Source organism: Hemitrygon akajei, chromosome 22 (assembly GCF_048418815.1).
Source record: "Hemitrygon akajei chromosome 22, sHemAka1.3, whole genome shotgun sequence".
NCBI lineage: Eukaryota > Metazoa > Chordata > Chondrichthyes > Myliobatiformes > Dasyatidae > Hemitrygon > Hemitrygon akajei.
The window spans coordinates 56,848,431-56,868,903 of NC_133145.1; the positions used below are offsets into that span (position 1 = coordinate 56,848,431).

Here is a 20,473-nt window from a genome sequence, read left to right on the forward strand (position 1 = left end):
AGAGGCGCTGAACCATCACTCTCCAGGAAATCAGTCGTCATCCTGTATATGGCAACTCTTGTACTTTTATAATTAATTTACTTTGAACACAAAACAACTCCAAGAGGACCACAACCTTGTCATGGTTTGGAGGCCTGCATGCCTCACTGACCTGGAGAGGTAATTGACTGTGCTGCTTCTGGTGGTCCTCGTGTTTTACTAGCCAAAGGCTAGTATTTAGATGCAGCCATTGAGAATGACAACAAAATACTATCACTGCAGGGGGGAAATTAAAAAGAAATGTGACACCCTGGGAAAGGTTTCACTGCTAATGTAAGGGTCTTCCTGTAGAAGCAGTGTTTGGGTTACGGTACCTTGGAACGGGAGACATCCACTGGAGTGTGTTTCGTGCCGTGAGCCTGACACTAGGGTAATCTGGGTCTCTTTGTTCAGCAGGAGATGGAGGGGGGGAAGATGCTGGAGTGGAAAGATCGTAGTACACGACCCAGAGTGGGGCCATGATCCAACGAAGGCCAGGGTGATCGATGGAGGATCGGCGAAGAGGAAAACCATGAGCTCCAACCAGTGCACGTTAGACTGCTTCATTAAAATAGGCCCTTTTCTTTTTTTGCTTTTTCTTTACTAACCCTTTAGTCAAATTAAGAATTATAAAGCTAAATCACTTAATTGTAGAAAGTATAAATGTTATTTCATGATACTGATTTGTAACAGGGTAACAGATCACGCAGCATCCACACAAACAGAGGGTTTCGGGTGAGCTTACACCTCAATCTCACACGTTTGGCGGGGCTAGAGACCGGCTTCCCTGGACTTACGCGGCCGACAGAAACCCAGTGTTTCAGAAACATGGGGAGTTTATCCTTGTAGTACAAGATCTTAACAAGTTCCTTTTAAGATCCAAAGTTGTCCAACCTTTCCTTAGAGCAGTACAGGCAACCTCATTAAATACATTGAAGACACAGTTAGTTGAGCAGCGTAGTGGTTAGCACAATGCTTTACAGTACAAGCAACCAGGGTTCAATTCCCTCCACTGCCTGAAAGTTTGCCCCATGACCACACGGGTTTCCTCTGGGTGCTCTGGTTTCCACCCACAGACTAAAGAAGTACCAGTTGGCAGGTTAATTGGTCATTGTAAATTATCCTGTGATTAGGCTCGTGTTAAATCCAGGTATTGCTGATCTAATAGTATTAGATCAGGGGATTGCTGATAGGTGTGGCTCAAAGGGCCAGGAGGGATCATTCCACTCTGCATCTCAATAAATAAATAAATACGTTTTTTGCAAAGCACGGGAATTACAGGTTATGGGGAAAGTAGGCTTGAGTCCACGCTCGGATCAGCCACGATCTTATTGAATGGTGGAGCAGGCTTGACAGGCCAGATGGCAGGCATCTGATCCTTTTTCTTAAGGTAGTGGATTTGGCCCAGTACATCATGGTTAAAGCCCTCCCAGCCATTGGGCACATCTTCATGAAACGCTGGTGTAGGAAAGCAGCGTCCATCACCAGAGATCCCCACCACCCAGGCCATGCTCGCTTCTCACAGCTGCCATCAGCTCGAAGGTACAAGAGCTGTCATGAACAGTTACTACCCCTCAACCATCAGACTCTTGAATAAAAGGGGGTAACTACACTCCCTTGCTCCATCATTGAGATTTTCCCACAACCAATTATCTCACTTTAAGGAGTCTTTATCTTTAATCAAGGAGGAGGGATTCAGGGGTTGATGATCATGCTGCTGTTCTCTCTCTTGGTTTTGTGGTTCTCTGGAGAAGAAGAATTTCAGCAGTTGTATACTTTGATAATAAATGAATCTTCATACATCTCATGTTCTCGTTATTTATTGCTACCTATTTATAGTTGCACTGTATAGATTGTTGTCTTCTGCACTCTGGTTGATCTTTCATTGATCCTGTTATAGTTACTATTCTATAGGTTTGCTGAGTATGCCTGCAGGGTTGTATATGGTGATATACATGTACTTTGATAATAAATGTACCTTGAACTATGAGATCACTTGTTTGGCACTTCAGGCCAGTTTTTATTTATATTTTTAAGTGTAAATAAATCACTTTCCAGACCAGTGCAGTGTACAATAATCAATCAGCCTCTTCAGGTATTTGTTCGAACTGCTCTTTCTCTTATCACCAACACAGTTATCAGATTTCTGGAAAGGAATGAGGAAGCACAAAGGAGTTTACCTTTTAGATTTGTCTTTTCCCTTTAATATGGATGTGTTTGTAATCGCAGCTTTGGCCAGATAATAGTCTCGATCATGATCTGGGAGAAAAATGTATCTTGTCTCCTTTAAGAAAAGAATTACAAGAGGTAATTAATTTGCAGATTGTACAGTATAACTGGTTAATTGTTGGTTAAATATAAAATAATCTTGGATGTCAAGTAGGCACAAGGCATAGCTGCCTTGGTGTGGTTTATCTTGGGAACTGCCCGAATCAAAGAGTCATAAAAAAGAACAGCAAAAAAAAGTCTCTTCGGCCCATCTATTCCATGCTAAAACCTTTTAAACTGCCTATTCCTATTGACCTGCTCCAGGACCATATCCCTCCATACCCCAACCATCCTCATACCTACCCAAGCTTATCTCAAATGTTGAAGTCAAGCTTGCATGCACCACTTGTGCTGGCGGCTGATTCCACACTCTCACGGCTCTCTGAGTGAAGAAATTTCTCCTCATGTTCTCCTTAAACTTTTCACCTTTCATCCTTCAACCCTGCCCTTAGTTGTCGTCCCACCCATCTAAGTGAAAAAAGCCTGCTTGCATTCACCCTATCTCTACCCCTCATAATCTTCAATACCTCTATCAAATCACCTCTCAGTCTTCTACATTCGAAGGAATAAGGTCCTAACCTTTTTATCTTTCCTTATAACTCAGGTCCTACAAACCCAGCAACATCCTTGTAAATTTCCTCTGTACTCTTTCAACCTTAAGTTACATCTTTCCAATAGGCAGGTGACCAAAGCTGCACTCCAAATTAGGCCTCACCGTCATCTTATACAACTTCAACCTAACATCCCATCTCCTGTACACAACTCTTTAATTTATGAAGGCCAATGTGCCAGAAGTTTTCTTTACAACCCAACTGTGGCGCCATTTTCATCGAATCAATGTTCTACGGAGACATTTAATTAGTTGCCCTATATCTGGATATACTGAACATTCTTCATACAAGTTATTGGCCTTGATATTGTATTCACCCTTGAAGAAAGTCCCCCAGAAATGATTAGAGATGTATCAGAAACAAAAAGGGCTGCCAGATCTCAATGACTACAATAAGCATTGCTGGATCCAAAGTTTCTTCGGAAGTCAAGAATGAGGTAAATCACTTGTTCATTAAGTCTTTGGTGAGGAGACTCGGTCTGTCACCCAAGCATCTAGCAAATATCTACAGATGTACCGTGGAGAGCATTCTAACTGGTTGCATCGCCATCTGGTATGGATGGGCCACTGCACAACATCAGAAAAAGCTGCACAAAGTTGTAAACTCAGCCAGCAACTTCATAGGCGCTCGTCCCCATCCCCTCAGCATTGAGGACATCTTCAAAAGGCGATGCATCAAAAATGTGGCATACATCATCCAGGACACCCATCACCCAGGACATGCCCTCTTCTCCTTGCTACCATCAGGGAGGTGGTACAGGAGCCTGAGGACACACACTCAGCATTTTAGGAAGAGCTTCTTCTCCTCCGCCATCAGATCTCTGAATGGACAAAGAACACATGGACACTACCCCACTACATTTTTGCTCTCTCAGAATCAGAGTTACTATCACCAGAACGCATTTTAAAAAACTGTGAATCACAGGTAGTATATATCTATATTAAATAGTTAGATTAAATAAGAAGTGCAAAAATAGAAATAAAAAGGTAGTGAGATAGTGTTCATAGGTTCAACATCCATTCAGAAATCAGAAGGCAGAGGAAAAGAAGCTGGACCTGAATTGTTGAGTGTGCGCCTTCAGGTTCTTATACCTCCTTCTTGATGGTAGCAATGAGAACAAGGCATGACCTGGGTAATAGGGGTCCTTAATGATAGACGCCGCATTTTTAAGGAATCGCTCCTTGAAGATGTCCTGGGTACCGTGGAGGCCAGTGCCCATGATGGAGCTGACCAAGTTCACAACTCTCTGCAGCTTCCTTTGACCACCCTCCACCCCACCCTCCAGCATGTCAACATATACACTCAAAAACTTCTATAGGTGTGCTACAGAGAGCATTCTGACAGGCTGCATCACTGTCTGGTATGGAGGGGCTACTGCAAAGGACCGAAAGAAGTTGCAGAGGGTTGTAAATCCAGTCAGCTCCATCTTGGGCACTAGCCTACAAAGTATCCAGGACATCTTCAGGGAGCGGTGACTCACAAAGGCAGCGTCCATTATTAAGAACCTCCAGCAACCAGGGCATGCCCTTTTCTCACTGTTGCCATCAGGTAGGAGGTACAGAAGCCTGAATGCACACACTCAGCGATTCAGGAACAGCTTCTTCCCCTCTGCCATCCAATTCCTAAATGGACATTCAACCCTTGAACAGTACCTCACTATTTTTATTTAAAATACAGTATTTCTGTTTTTTTGCACTTTAATAAAAATCTATTTAATATACGTATATTGTAATTTATTGATTTATTTATTATTATTTTTTTTAATTTTATTTACATTTTTTCCTTCTATATTATGCATTTCACTGAACTGCTGCTGCTAAGTTAACAAATCTCACGTCGCATGCCAGTGATAATAGACCTGATTCTGAATAGGCGGTTATTATATATAAAACCAGAAAGCGTTAAAAATCTAAACAACAAGAGAAATAACAATTCCATTGCCCAATCCAACAGGGTATTAGTCATAAACTCAAAGAGCAGTTGGGCCTGTTGAGTCCACGTCAACCATCAGGCATCCATTTACACTCTTCGTGTTTCCTTCTCCCCAAATTCCACTCAACTGCCTCTCAGATTCTGCAGATTAGGGACACAAGAGGTTCAACAGATGCTGCATATCCTGAGACACAGACACACACAAAATGCTGGAAGAACTCCCACTGCCACAGAAGCCAGCTTTCAGCCAACTGGATTCACTCCACGGAATGGCTGGGGAGCACCACGGGCTACGGGATCAATCCGGCTGCCTGACCTACTGAGCTCCTCCGGCATTTTGTGCGTGATTCTACAAATTAGGGACAAGTCACAGTGGCCCATTAACCCGGCTCCTGCGAAGACCTGGTCTGTGAGAGGAAACTAGAGCCCCCCAGAGAAAGCCTCGGTTACGGACAGCATCAGAGACTGGGACTGAGCTTGGGACTGTGGAGCTGCAAAGCCACAGATTTATTAGCTTCACCTCAACTCACCTTCTCTCTCCAGCTGAGGGAGGCCCACACCTGGGAGACCTCCCAGACGCCGTATTTATTTTATTTAGAGATACTACACGGTAGCAGGCCCTTCTGGTTCAGTAAGCCTGTGCCACCCAATTACACCCACATGTCCAATTATCCTACTAACCGGTACAACTTTGGAAGGTGCAAAGAAACTGGAGCACCTGGAGGAAACCCAGCTGGTCAAGGGAAGAATGTGCAAACTTCTCACAGACAGTGGTGGGATTTGAACCCGGATTGCGGGTTGTAACAGCTAACCGTTGCAGTACTGTGCTGCCCATAGAAGTTATGGAAGAGCTTGGACCCTTTCTCTTCAGACTTACTGAGAAGGCCTACTTTTGCTACGTTCACGATGAGGAAGATAACACACCATTTTGATATTTCCAAAAAGTAACAAAAAAACACAGAAGCACGTTTTAGAGAATTTGGAGAACAAAATTTGGGAGATTTTACCTCAGTAACTGGCAGACTAGTGTATCCTATACGGTGATATGCATATAAAGAATTCTTCATTGTATTTGTGGAAAATGTATAAAAGGAGGTCCTAGTTCCCACATCTTCTTCAAATCCTTTAATAATGGCACCGTTCACCCTGTGCATTACAGAATAAACAAAATCAGTCAAAGCAATAGAATTTTAACTCACGATGTTTTCCCGCCAACTCTCTTTCCTTTCTCCGATTTCTTCAAGAACATAAGAGCACGAGACATAGGAGCAGAATTGGGCGACTTGGCCCATTGAATGTTCTCCGCCATTTCATTATGGCTGACCTATTTCCTTGTCAACCTTGCTCTCCTGCCTACTCCCTGCAACCTTTCATGCCCTGACAAATCAAGAAGGGGGTTTGGGGGCTGATGATCTTGTTGCATTTGTTTTTGTTAGTTCTTTTGTGTGAGGGAGGGAGATTTTCATGAACCTCCCTTGAACTCTCTCTAGTTCATCATTTCAATAGTACATCATTTCTAATATAAGGGGCCCTAAACTGCTCACAATACTCCGAACGAGGCCTCACCAGTGCTTTATAGTCTCAACATCACATCCTTGCTTCTATATTCTAGCAGGCCGGTGGCATAGTGGCATCAGCACCGGACTTTGGAGCGAAGGCTCCTGAGTTCGAATCCAGCTGGCTCCCTTGCACGCTTTCCATCCGTGCTGGGTTGAGTGTCGAGCTAGCAACTCAACCTCGTAAAAACAAGAAAGCCTGCTTAAAAAAACGCCGTCATGGTGGCGTCCTGATGACTCCACTTGGAGTTAAGGGCTTTCTTCTATATTCTAGCCCTCTTGAAAAAATGCTAACATTACATTTGTCCTCTTCACTCCAGACTCAACCGGCAAATTAAACTTTAAGCTCCCGAGTCCCTTTGTGCCTTGTATTTTCTCTCCACTTATAAAGCAGTCAACCCTTTTATTTCTTTTACTAAGGTGCATGACCATACACTTCCTGACACGGTATTCCATCTGCCATGTCTTTGCCCATTCTCCAAACCTGTTTAACCCCTACATACTGTTCATATTCTATACCTTCACAGTATATACCTTCAATACCTATACCTTCAATTTTGACCCGGCCCAAGAATCCCCTCATAACAAGTGTCTATACCAAATTTTGAACCACAGATCTATTTATAATGTATAAATGGCTTATCTGACATTATTAAATGGGTGATTAATTCTTAATTAATGTTTCAGAGATCTAAAATCCATTTCAATTGATATGGGTCAAATTTGATCCGGAACAGCCTCAATGTACAAAAATTTGTAGCACCTGTACGAAAGTATAAAATTTTTAAATATTTTCATTTTTGCTCATTTTGGGTCACTTTAGGAAAAGTCATCAAATTTTGGCTAAAAAAAATGGCATTTAGGGTGTTTTTACTGTTGTCAAATGTCAAAACAGGTCAAATTTGACCTGAACAGTATGTAAAGGTTAAGTCCTTTTGTATCGTCTCCACTTCCACAAAACTACCTGCCCCTCCACCTATCTTCATATCGTCTGCAAACTTTGCAATAAAGCCATCAATTCCATCATCCAAATCATTGACATATAACATAAAAAGAATCTGTCCCAACACAGACTCCTGTGGAAAACCACTAGTCACCGGCAACCAATCAGAAAAGGCTCCCTTTATTCCCACTCTTTCCCTCCTGCCAATTAGCCACTACTTTATCCATGCTAGAATCTTTCCTGTAATACCATGGGCTCATAGTTTGTTAAGCAGCCTCATGTGTGGCACCTTGTCACAGATCTTTTAAAAATTCAAGTACACCACATCAACCAATTTTCCTTTGTCTAGCCTGTTTGTTATTTCTTCAAAGAATTCCAACAGATTTGTCAGCAAAGATTTTTCCCTTGAGGAAACTATGCTGACCACGGCCTATTTTATCATGTGCCTCCAAGTACCCTGAGACCTCATCCTTAATACGAGGGATGATTGATAAGTTTGTGGCCTAAGGTAGAAGGAGTCAATTTTAGAAAACCTAGCACATTTATCTTTCAACATAGTCCCCTCCTACATGTACACACTTAGTCCAGCGGTTGTGGAGCATACGGATCTTGGACCTCCAGAAAGTGTCCACAGCATGGGTGATTGATGAGTTCATGGTCTAAGGTAGAAGGAAATGAGTTATACAGCTCTCGTTAAATGCACATGCAGTTCAACTCTTTGAATGATTATGCAAAAAGTTTGAAGTTAATAACTCATCTCCTTCTACCCCAGGCCACGAACTTATCAATCACCCCTGATGAGTTATTAACTTCAAACTTTCTGCATAACCACTCAAAGAGTTGAACTGTCTTACAATTTACAAGATTACATAAATAGACTTTCAAAAAAAAGTTGACACAATAGTGGTATCACGGAAGCAATGTAAAATGAGTGAAGGAATCCGGTTAGGCACCACACTCACTCATGAGACTAGACAGATCAAGATCACTATGTATGCGAGGTAATATGACACTGAGCCAAGAAAGGTCCCCATATTCTCTCAAATATATTCTGTGTATTGGTTTTGTGCAGACGCAGTCTTTCCATTTGTATAATAGACAACATCTCCTTGAGCCAGTGTGCAAAGGTAGGTGGAGTAGTAGACTTCCAGGTCAGAAGAACAAGTTTCTTAGATGGCGAGGTTGTGATTGGGCTGAATGTCTCTAGAATAGGCTTTTGAGAGCCACTCAGAAATTGCAGTCCAAAAGTTGTATAATGTAGGGCAAAACCAGAAAGGATGCGCTAGTGCGCCCTCAGCAGAGCGACACCTGTCGCAATCAGGAGACACAGATGGGAAGACGCGATCCAGTTTTGTTTTTGAATAATGCAATCTATGCATCACCTTGTACTGGATTAACCTGCAGCGTGAATTAACAGAACAACAGTGAATCCGGGACATTACCTCCTCCCAAAGTTCCACTGATATCTCTGAGTTCAAGTCCCTAGCCCAGGCTTCCCTAATAAAATCTGTAGAAACCAAAGGAGTAAAGCAATTCACAAATTTTGATATTAACTGTTTGGAGTCTGGAGGCAGCAAGAGGTTTTCAAGAAAGGGATGGGTGGTGGAAATAGGCTCGAAGTGCGGGCACTTTTCCTTAACGTAATGTCTAACTTGGAGGTAGCGAAAAAAAATGTGAATTTGGAAGGTTAAACGTAGTGCTTAATTGTGTGAATGATGCAAATTGGCCATCGATGTACAGATCTAAGAAAGTTTTGATACCCCTCTCTCTCCAGACTGCAAACACCCCATCTAATTGGCCAGGCTTAAATGAGTGACTTTGACAAATGGGAGCGTGTATGGAAACTCTGGGAATTTGGTGAGCCACTTTTATCTGTTTTAACATTCGTAAAGAATTCTTTAAGGTAAAGTTTTGTTGGATTGGCTTGTCTGTTGAGGCATAAGTGGAAAGCAGAAGAGCAGGAAGTGAAGAATATTTAACAACAGAGGCTTCCAGCTGTAGCCATGAAGGTTTTTCTTCGGTCTCAGCACCTCCACATTTCCAGTGTGTAAGAGCCCTGGAGTTAGCTGCCCAATAGTAACGTTTGAAAATTGGCAGACCAACACTGCCCTTCTTGAGAGGTTTGTGTAGGTGAGCCTTAGATATCCTGTGTGATTTATAGCCCCGCACAAAGGGCAATACGATAGAGTCAAGTTTCTTAAAAAAGGATGCATTTAAGTATATAGGCAGGTTTTGAAAAAGGTATAGAAACCGGGTAAGGTCACCATTTTGATCGCATTTACCCGTCCAATCATGGATACGGGCGGCATCCTCCAGGACTCGATATTTGTTCTGAGTTTTTCTAAGGATTCTGTAAAGTTAAATTTGAAAAGGTGCTTTGGGTTCTTAGTCAGTTTAATCCCCAAATAGGTGAAACAGTCCTTCTCTACTCTAAAAGGCAACTTTTTCAGGAAGTCTTCAGTAAATTGATCCACTAAGGGCATGAATTCACTCTTTCCCCAATTTATGGTATAACCAGAAATACTCCTGAAGGAATTTATATATTCTAGTAGGATGGGAATAGAGACCGCTGGGTCGGCTAGACAAACAAGGATGTCGTCCACATACAGGGTCACACGGGTCTCAATATTGCCCAACTTAATACCTTTAACGTATGGGTGGGCCCTAATGCCAATTGCCAGGGGCTCCAGCGCTATGTTAAACAGCAGGGGGGACAATGGGTCCCCTTGGCGAACACCACATTGCAGAGAGAACAGATTGGATTTATCCCCATTTGTGAAAATGGAGGATTTTGGATTAGTATATAATATTTTAACCCATTCTATAAAAGTGTCGCCGAATCCAAACTTCTTGAGTGTTGCAGTCAGATAGGGCCCCTCTATCATATTGAATGCCTTGTGGGCATCTAGAGACAGTATAGCAGCTCTATCATCTTTCCCAAAATCGGCACACAAAATATTGTGAATTTTGCAGACATTACAAAAGGAGTACCTGCCCGGGATAAATCCCCTTTGGTCCGGGTGAATGATATTTGCTATATGCTTACCAGGCCGATTCGCTAACACTTTGTAATTATTTTCAGATCATAATTTAGTAGTGCAATGGGCCTGTAGCTTCCAGGGTCCATTTCGTCTTTATCTTTCTTTAACAGAACACAGAAATTTGCTTCACTGAGAGAGGGTGGGAGCCTCTTGTAACTGATGAGTTATTAACTTTAAACTTTCTGCATAATCAAAGAGTTGAACTGCATGTGCATGTAACGAGAGCTGTATAACTCATCTCCTTCTACCTTAGGCCATGAACTTATCAATCACCCCTCGTAATCAATTCCAACACTGAGGTCAGACTAACTGGCCTATAGTTTCCTTTTATCTGCATATCTCCCTTCTTGATGAGTGGAGTGACTCCAATTTTCAACTTGCAATTTTCCAGTCTTCCAGAACCATTCCAGAAGCTAGCGATCCTTGAAATATCATTACTAATGCTGCCACAATCTCTTCAACCACCTCTTTCAGAACTCTGGGGTGTGCACCATCTGGTCCAGGTGACTTATCTACCATCAGACCTTTCAGTTTCACAAGACCTTCTCTCTAGTAATGGTAATTTCAAATACTTCGTGACCCCTGACACTCGGAACTTCCACCATATGGCTAGTGTCTTCCACAGTGAAGACTGATTCAAAATACTTATTCAGTTCATCCGCCATTTCTTTGTTCCCCATCACTATCTCTGCAACATCATTTTCCACTGGTCTGATATCCACTCTCGCCTTTCTTTTACACTTTCGGTATCTGAAGAAAATTCTGGTATCCTCTTTAATATTATTGGCTTGCTAACTTTCGTATTCTATTTTTACCTTCTTAATGACTTTTTAGTTGCCTTCTGTTGGTTTTTAAAAGCTTCCCAATGCTGTGCTCTCTCTTTGGCTTTGACTTCCCTTGTTAGTCATGGTTATGTCATCTTTTCTTTAGAATACTTCTTCCTCTTAGGGATGTATATATCCTTTGACTTCTGAAGTGGCTCCAGAAATTCCAGCCATTGCTGCTCTGCTGTCATCCCTGCCAGTGTTCTTTTCCAATCGATTCTGGCCAGCACCTCTCTCATGCCATTACTCTGCTGTAATACTGAAACATCTGGCTGTAGCTTATCATTCTCAAATTTCATGCTGAATTTGATCATATCATAATCATTTACCCCCAAGGGTTCTTTTACCTTAAGCTCTCTAATCAATTCTGGCTCATTGCACAACACCCAATCCCGAATAGCTGACTCCCAGCGGGCTCAACCAAGAGAACCTCTAAAAACTGCCATCTCATAGGTACTCCAGAAATTCCACCTTCTGGAATCCAGCACCAATCTGATTTTCCAAATCTGCTTTCATATTGAAGTCCCCCATGACTATTGTAACATTGCCATTTTAGCATACATTTTCTAAGGCCACATCATTACCACTGTATGGGGGTCCATATACAACTCCTATTGGGGTCTTTTTTACCCTTGCAGTTCTTTAGCTCTATCCACAATGATTCAACACCTTCCAACCCCATGTCACCTCTTTCTAATCATTTGATTTCATTTTTTTTTTAAATCAGCAGTCAATGCCACCCCCTCTGCCTTTCTTAGGACATTAAGCTCCCAGCTATAAACTTTCAGCCATGATTCAGTGATGCCTACAACATCATACCTGCCAATCTGCAACAGTGCTGCAAGTTCATCGACCTTATTCCATATACTGCGTGCAAATATAACACCTTTAGTCCTGTATTCACCCTTCTCAATTTTGTCCATCTTTTACGTTGCAACTCATCCTGTTGACTGCAATTTTGCCCCATCCACAGCCTCTCCTCACTACCCATTGCCATCTTCAGCACTATTATCTGCCTTTCCTATGATATTTCTTGCATCGAAGCACAGGCAGCTCAGGGCACTCGTCACACCATGCTCAACCTTTTGGTTCCTGACTTTGAGGTCTTACCAACACCTACCTCCATAACCTCTTCACTAACTGTTCTAGCACTCTGGTTCCCATCCCCTTGCAACTCTAGTTTAAACTCCACCGAACAGCACTGAAACACCTTCCAGCTAAGATATTAGTCCCTCTCCAGTTCAGGTACAAACTGTACCTTCTGTACAGGTCCCACCTTCCCTGGAAGAGAGCGCAATGATCCAAAGATCTTATGCCCTCCCTCCTACGCCAACTCCTTAGCCACATATTAAACTGTATAATCTTCCCAGCTCTTGCCTCACTAGCACTTGGCACGGGTAGCAATCCTGAATAGAGTGGTTACTGAGTGTATCTTCGTGGTCTTCTGTTGCTGTAGCCCATCTGCCCAAGGTTCAACATGTGTGTTCAGAGATGCTCTTCTGCAGACCGCTGTGGTAACGTGTGGTTATTTGAGACACTGTCACCTTCGTGACGGCTTGAACCAGTCTGGCCATTCTCCTCTGACCCTTCTCATTAACAAGGCATTTTCACCCTCACAACTGCCACTCACTGAATGTTGTTTTGTTTTTCACACCATTCTCTGTAAACTCTAGAGACTGTTGTGCATGAAAATTCCCGAACATCAGCAGTTTCTGAGATCATTTAAACCATCCCGCCTGGGATCAACAAACATTCCATAGTCAAAGTCACTTAGATCAAACCTCCTCCCCATTCTGATGTTTTGTCTGAACAACAACTGAACCTCTTGACCATGTCTGCATGCTTTTATGCATTGAGTTGCTGCCACATGATTGGCTGATGCGATATTTGCATTAATGAGCAGGGGTCCAAGTGTACCTAATAAAGTGGTCAACTTTTGTGTAAAAAGAAGTTGGTTCCCCTCCCCCCACCCACCTCACAAGCTCCTATTGAATCTCTCCCCTCTCAACTTAAACCTATGCTTTCTAGATCTTGAAGGTGCAACCCTGCAAGAAAGACTAGGTGCATTCCCCTCGTTATTTTATACACCTCTGTAAAACCAGTTAATAAATTGAGCTTGGATGGGACAAAACAAGGACTGGATTTTCCAAATGAATGGACTGAGAGTGTGTGAAGCAGGCCAAAACCATCTCCTCCACCCGGAATTCCCTCGCCATTGAGAGAAAAGTTCACCTGAATACATAGTCATGCTGGTCGATTTCCTTGCCCTTTCGAGAGCCGTTCAGAATTCCCCCGTTTCCGATCACCGCGCAGCGGATACAGTCCAACTTCTTGTTCAGCTTTTTCTCCCAGTCATCAAAGAGGACGGCATTGGCAGAGGTGTTGAGGTAGCTCAGAGTATCCTTCAGATCTGTAACAACGAGACGAACGCTTACCCACCGTCACAAGATGAAGCAAAATACAGCCAGCAGTGGCACAGACGCCATTTCACAGCCCAGAGAAATACATACTTTTTATTGCTTACAGAGAGAGTGCAGAACAAACCCTCCTGGCCCAATGAGTCTCACAGCCCACCTATTTAACCCTAGCCTAATCACAGGGCAATTTATTAACCTAATAACTAGTAGGATTCTGAGGCAAAACTGCCCACAGGGAGGATGTACAAGACTTCTCAAAGTTGGTGCCAGAATTAAGCTCAGAGTTTCACTGTCCCGAGCTATGTGATACCATCATGCTGCTATGATCCTCTGCGTGCTCGTTACACAAACCACGGGCGGCTCAGTAAGTTACAAGGGCAATGTGAATCGCCGCTGGTGCTTCACAGAGAGCGCGAATGAGAATCTGTGTGTTGGGTTGGCAGCTGGTCCGTCAGCATTTACTTGATTTGCCTGAGAAATGAGCGGGCCTGCCTCCGCCTGAGGCTGAATCCAGCATGAGTGAAAGTGCTTGCGTGCCTGTTCTTGCAGAAACGCAGCTCCAGAATAATATCCAACACGTCATCTTCAGGCGTGCCGCTTGTGCTAACATTACTTAACACACCCTGCCCTGAAACACCAGGCAAGGCTATTGGATTCCAAGCAATTGGTTTATAGGTCATTACAAAATGTCTCTCTGGTGCTTCCCACTCCTTCTCCTCTCCCTTCCCTTTTCCTCAACCATGATTCCCCTCTCCCTGCCCCCTTCCCACTCTCAGTCCACAATAGAGACCCATCTCAGAATCAGGTTTATCATCACTCATAGATGTCATGAAATGTGTTTTTTCTCTTGCAGCAGAAGTACAGTGCAATACACAAAACTACTACAATACTGTGCAAAAGTCTTAGACACCTTAGCTGTATACGTGTGCGCAAGACTTTTGCTCAGTACTGTATGATGTGAAATTTTCTGCTTTGCTTATAGTAAGTGTGTGTTGGCACGTGGCCCAGTAAGTGTGTGAAGGTCACTGGTTCGAGCCTCAGCTGAGGCAGCGTGTTGTGACCTTGAGCAAGGCACTTAACAACACATTGCTCTGCAACATCACCGGTGCCAAGCTGCATGGGTCCTAGTGCCCTTCCCTTGGACAACATCGGTGGCGTGGAGAGGGGAGATTTGCAGCATGGGCAACTGCCAGTCTCCCATACAACCCTGCCCAGGCCTGCGTCCTGGAAACCACAAATCCATGGTCTCACGAGACTAACGGAAGCCTATATAGTGAGTGTAGTACTTACAGTGCCTATAAAAAGTATTCACTCCCCCCCCCCCCCCCCGGTAGTTTTCATGTTTTATTGTTTTATGACATTGAAACACAGTGGATTTAACTTGACTTGTTTTGACACTGATCAACAGAAAAAAGATTCTTTAGTGTCAGAGAGAAAACAGATCTCTAGTAAGTGATCTAAATTAATGACAAATATAAAACACAAAATAATTGATTACATAAGTAATCACCCCCTTCAAGTCAGTATTTAGTAGATACACTTTTGGCAGCAATTATCACCTTGAGATCAGTGATAATGGTCATCAGTATGATGTAATACCATGCAGAGTATCTAAAATGACACCAAAGAGAATATTTACCTTCGTAACTTATCACACTCCATCCATGAGCCCCATTGTACCGCTTCAGCCTATGATACGCCTGCTCCGTCACGTGTTTACTCCATTGAAGGATAGGTACCGTTCCCAAGAAAATGTCCTTGAACTCTGATGTATTTGCCAGTCGACCTCTTGCAGTCACAGGACATTTCTGATGAACAACAAAAAAAAACTCTGTGTTACGATCAAGGAGACTTATCTTTAAACTAAGCAGATGGTTAGTGAAAAGAAGGAAGTCTTGCAAACTGCACATTTTTGCATTTGGGGGCAACGGAATAGAGGAGCGAGTTGCGTTACACTATTACAGAGCCAGTGACCCAGGCTGAATTCCTGCCACTGTGTGTCATGAGTTTGCACACTCTCCCCATGACCAAGTGGGTTTCCTCCCCCATCCCAAAGATGTACAGGTTAGTAAGGGTTAGATGCACAGGTCATTGGTCACATGGGTGTAACTGAAGGACCTGTTACCATGCTGAACTCTAAGTACACAAAATAAATTAATTTCTTCACCTGATTTAATGCACAAAGGCAACTACCGTAGATTCCGGACTACAGAGCGCACCTGATTAAAAGCCGCTGGCTCTAATTTTAGAAATAAAATCAATTTTTTACTTGTAAAGGCCGCACCGGATTTTAGGCCGCACCGGATTTTCGGCCGCAGGTGTCCCACGTTGTAATATGAGATATTTACACAGAAAGATTTTACATGTGAGGATTTTTTAACTTTTAATTAAATCCATATGGTAACAAAAACAAATACATATTGCAAATGCTTTTTTTCGAACCGTGCCCGTAACGCGGCTACTTTTAAATATACGTTGCGTATACTTCTTTACTGAACAACATTCCAATATCTCCTAACGACTGGTAAAAATATATATACTGCAGCCTACCAGGAAAAGTTATTGATCACCTTTAACTTAAAAGCAGCGTTTTCGCTCCGCCGCTCGACCCCCTCCTTCCCGTTTATCGCAAACGGCATTTTTCCCACAAGACGCGGCGAAACCGGGTGTGACGTCATAGCATCCCGCGATGTAGTACAGAAAACAAATATAGTTAAAACTCTTCTAACTTTAACTAGAAAATGAATTACTAAGCGAAAATATTATAAACTAAATAACTGCCATAAAGGCAGCACAATGCTTTTCTTCGAGTGTTTTCCATGTTGATGAGGGTGAGTACAAATGACTGATTTACAATAATTTAATTGTGAAAGTGCGCTTGATTTATCGTACAATTTCATTGGACCTCTGTGAACTACTCATCAATTTTATTGGTCTACTGTTACGAGGCAAAATGTTTACGAGGCGGCATGAAAAAAAACCATGTATTAGCCGCTCTGTATTAAAGGCCGCAGAGTTCAAAGCTGTTCAAAATGTGGGAAAAAAGTAGCGGCTTAAAATCCGGAATCTACGGTACTCTAACTCCATTTGTCCCCTTTAGGGCCATAATCTTCAAAGCCTTGTCTATTAATGTGTCTGTCTAAATGCCTCTGAGACACAGCAGTTCTATCTGTTCTGGGCATTCCGATCAGGGAAATCACCTTATGGACTTCAATTCCATTTAAGTTCCTCAGTGACGGATCCCGACAATATTTTCATTGCAGTAATCTGGCCTACCTGCAGGCTTCCCCCACCCCACCCCCCAGGATTGGCGAGACTACAACTAGAGGCCGAAAGGCAAAATATACAATATTCAATTTTCGAGATTGCTTGACATAATTTCCAGTACACAAGTGTAAAGGAGAATGAAATAATTGTTACTCCAGATCCAATGCAGAGCAAAAAAAAACCCAGAAAAGATAAAAGAATGCAATAATAGAAAAAAAACATTTTTTCATTTTTAGAATCATTTTATTGGTACGTAATCTTCTACAGCTATAAAATTATCCAAAACTCAACAAATTAATATATATACAATTAATAAAGTTGAAGAAAATAAAAACTGATTGTAATATATAAAAATGAGGAAAAAACATTTTATATGTAAGGAAAAGAAGGAAAAAAAAACCATTAGTAATCAATCCCCGGAGCAATACGTCTTACATATCTATCTATCTATCTCTATATATTTACACACACATCATATATATAAAAAAAAGAACCATCAACCACCAATCCACCAATTCATATTTATATAGAATAAGATTGGAAGGAAACCATAGAAAATAATTCAAATTAAATGATAATATTTGGCAAAAGAGACCCATCTTCTCTCAAAATCGAATCGGGGATCAAAAATTCTACTTCTACACGGTAAATATAAACATATAAGAGAGCTTGTATACATAGATTAAATGTTCATAAAATGAGGCTAGGCACAGGGGTGTTGGTAGATAAGGAGACTGACAGAAAATGATAAAGTAGTGGTGCCGGTGGAGGGTGTTGGGGGGTGGACTAGTGGGTGGAGCTGTTGCTCAGCCTTGTTCTTGGGGTAAGTAACTGTTCTGAGGCAAATACGGGGTATGCCAGCGGTCGCTCTCCACTGAGGCCACAGGGTTGGCGGCATTCGAAAGGCCGCAGGACGGCGGCACGGCGGTCGCTCTTTACGGAAGAACTGCGCTCAAGCAGCCACTCTCCTCAGTTCTGGCGGAAGAATGTTTTCAAAGTTCTGAGACTTATGTGATCATTGGACTGTAGTTTAGCTGTCTGTCGCTAACCAGCAGGTTGGGGTTCCAGGTGGGCGACGTTATTGGCTTCAGCCTGAGGGAGGAGTTGGGTCTGATGCTGCTGACACTGTTCTTTTTTGCGGGGTAGAAGGATGAGCGTTTTCCAAGTTCAAGCATATTGTCACTGGCATGCACACCTGAGGCATGAATGCCTCAAAAATTTAGTTTGGGAAACAGCAGCACAGAGTATTAAAAACATGACAAATACATCAAATTAGAGATGTTTTGCATGACTAAAACAAACCATTAAAACATAAATCACACTGGTGGAGCTTGAGAAGAGTCCAAAATACAATTATGCTTTATCTGGTATCTTCAAGACCTGAAGGCAGTGGGGAAGTTGATTTGTACCGAGATAACTCCACTCATCTCAACTCTGAACTGATTCCACAACCTCCAGACTCTGCAAGTCATGTCCTCAGCTCCACAGCATTATAAAGGTTAAGAACCCCTAGTTTAGAAAGTTATGGAATGGTGGCAAATGGGCTTCTGCCAAAAGGTCTGGGATATCATTGGAAAATTTTCAAAGGTCAGGATTGATAAATGTTCTCTGTCCCAGTCCCACTGAGCGCCATGGCTGCATTATGATATTACACAGCTCACGATGTCCTGGGGTTGGGTGTTCAATTCCAGCGCCATTCTGTGAGGAGTTTGTACGTCCTCCCCATGAAACACGTGGGTTTTCCCCGGGTGATCTGCTTTCCTCCGACAGTCCAAAGACATAGGGGTAGTAAGTTGGTCATTGTAAGTTGTCCTCTGATTAGGTTAGGGTTAGTCGGAGCATTCTACACGTGATCTCACGAAGTCTAATGAACAGCTCCTCTGAGGGAACAAGTTCCAACCCCGGGACCTCAAAGTTCAAAGTAAATGTATTATCAAAGTACGCAGGACATGTCACCATATACTACTCTGAGAGTCATTTTCTTGCAAGCATTTACATTAGAACAGAAAAATACAACCAATGTGCAAAAGCAGACAAACTATGTGAATGCAGTGTTAATAAATAATACTGAGAACACGAACTGTAGAGACCTTGAGAGGGAGGCTGTGGAATCGGTGCACAGCTGAGGTGAGTGAAGATAGCCCCCTCTTGTTCAATGGTTCAAGAGCCTGATGGTGAAAAGTAATAGCTCTTCCTGAACCTGTTGGGGTGGGAGCTGAAGCTCCTGTACCTCCTTCCCAAAGGCAGAGAGCCTGGGAAGGTGGGGGTCCTTGATGATGAATGCTGCTTTCTTGTGGCAGCGTCCTTGTAGGTGTGCTCAATGGTGGGGAGAGCTTTGCTTGTGATGGACCGGGCTGTGTCCACCACCTTTTATAGGCTTTTTCATTCATGAGCATTAGTGTTTCCATACACTGTGATGCAACCTCACTTCACATTGAACTTAGTTTGGTGAAACAAATTTAGCTCCCCACAGTTTCAATGTCCATTTCTTTTCCATTTCCAACTGCCATGCTTTAGAGTAACTGTTACGTTGATAACGTAGATCTTTAGCCTGCCCACTCTCTCCACCCTTCCTCCCTTCCCTCCAGTTCTGATGAAGGGTCCTTGTCCCAAAACGTTGACCATTTCTCTCACCGCAGATGCTACCGAGCAGGTCCAACATTTTCCTTCCTTGTGTCACACTGCTCAGAAGCGGATCTCTCCAACCTGGATGTCTTCCTGAGTTAGTCTCATTATCTGCGTTTTGCCCATGACCTCTAAGAGCATCGTGTGCACCTTTGAGCCCCATATCTAAAGAAGGAGTCAAAGGAATTGATGTACATTTGTTATTGAAGTATGCATACCGAATACAACTCTGAGATTCGTCCTCCCACAGGCAGCCACGAAACAAAGAAACACTGTGAAACCCGTTCAAGAAAACATCAAACAAATGCGTGATAAAGGAACAAGTTGCACAAACAGCAAAAGGCGAGTGAACAACACATAGAATATGACACCTCAAACCAGGAGTCGAGTAGTATTCCGTTTTACTCTTTTTCCATAAATGCTGCCTGGCCTGCTGAGTTCCTCCAGCATCTTGTGTGAGGTGCTTGGATTGGAAGCAACTGCAGATTTTCTCATGTTTGTGTTCACGTTAGATCAGTTCAGCACGGCGCTCCGCCACTAGCCACCGCAGGCTGCGCGCAGAGCCGCTCTTCGCTGAGGTGCCCCAGTCTGTGTTGATCACCCCAATCAAAAATAGCAAATAAACCAGGATCCAGAAATGCAGGCACTATGAACCTCAAAGTTCCCCCAACAAACAAGTCCACAGATGTGCTGGCCTGGAGAAATTATCCCCGGAATTAAAAGGTTAATGTCTGAGGAGCATTTGATGGCCCCAAGCCTGAACTCAAGAAGAATGAGGGCGGCATTTCACTGAAATACTTGGGTGCAGGGCTTGAGGAGGAAGTTTAGACCAGAAATTGCACTTCAGCAAACATAGATTGCCGAACCATTAATACCAAATGTCAACAGCTCCATATTTGCTTTGCTGGTCTGTTGCCTGAAACAAATACACACAAATGTGAAGCATATCATTCATAAGCAAAATACTGCAG

General features: G+C 42.9%; 1 protein-coding gene across 1 annotated transcript in view; it reads right to left on the bottom strand.

The window, feature by feature from the left end:
* The window catches only part of st6galnac (ST6 (alpha-N-acetyl-neuraminyl-2,3-beta-galactosyl-1,3)-N-acetylgalactosaminide alpha-2,6-sialyltransferase), a 73,522-nt gene that overhangs the window by 16,761 nt on the left and 36,288 nt on the right, over nt 1-20,473 (bottom strand). Inside the window, exons 3-6 of the mRNA XM_073026300.1 lie at nt 15,250-15,418; nt 13,426-13,603; nt 5,837-5,975; nt 2,199-2,302 (exon numbers count right to left, since the gene is read on the bottom strand). Of these exons, the coding sequence (XP_072882401.1) occupies nt 2,199-2,302; nt 5,837-5,975; nt 13,426-13,603; nt 15,250-15,418 (590 nt within the window). The remainder of the gene's footprint in view (nt 1-2,198; nt 2,303-5,836; nt 5,976-13,425; nt 13,604-15,249; nt 15,419-20,473) is intronic.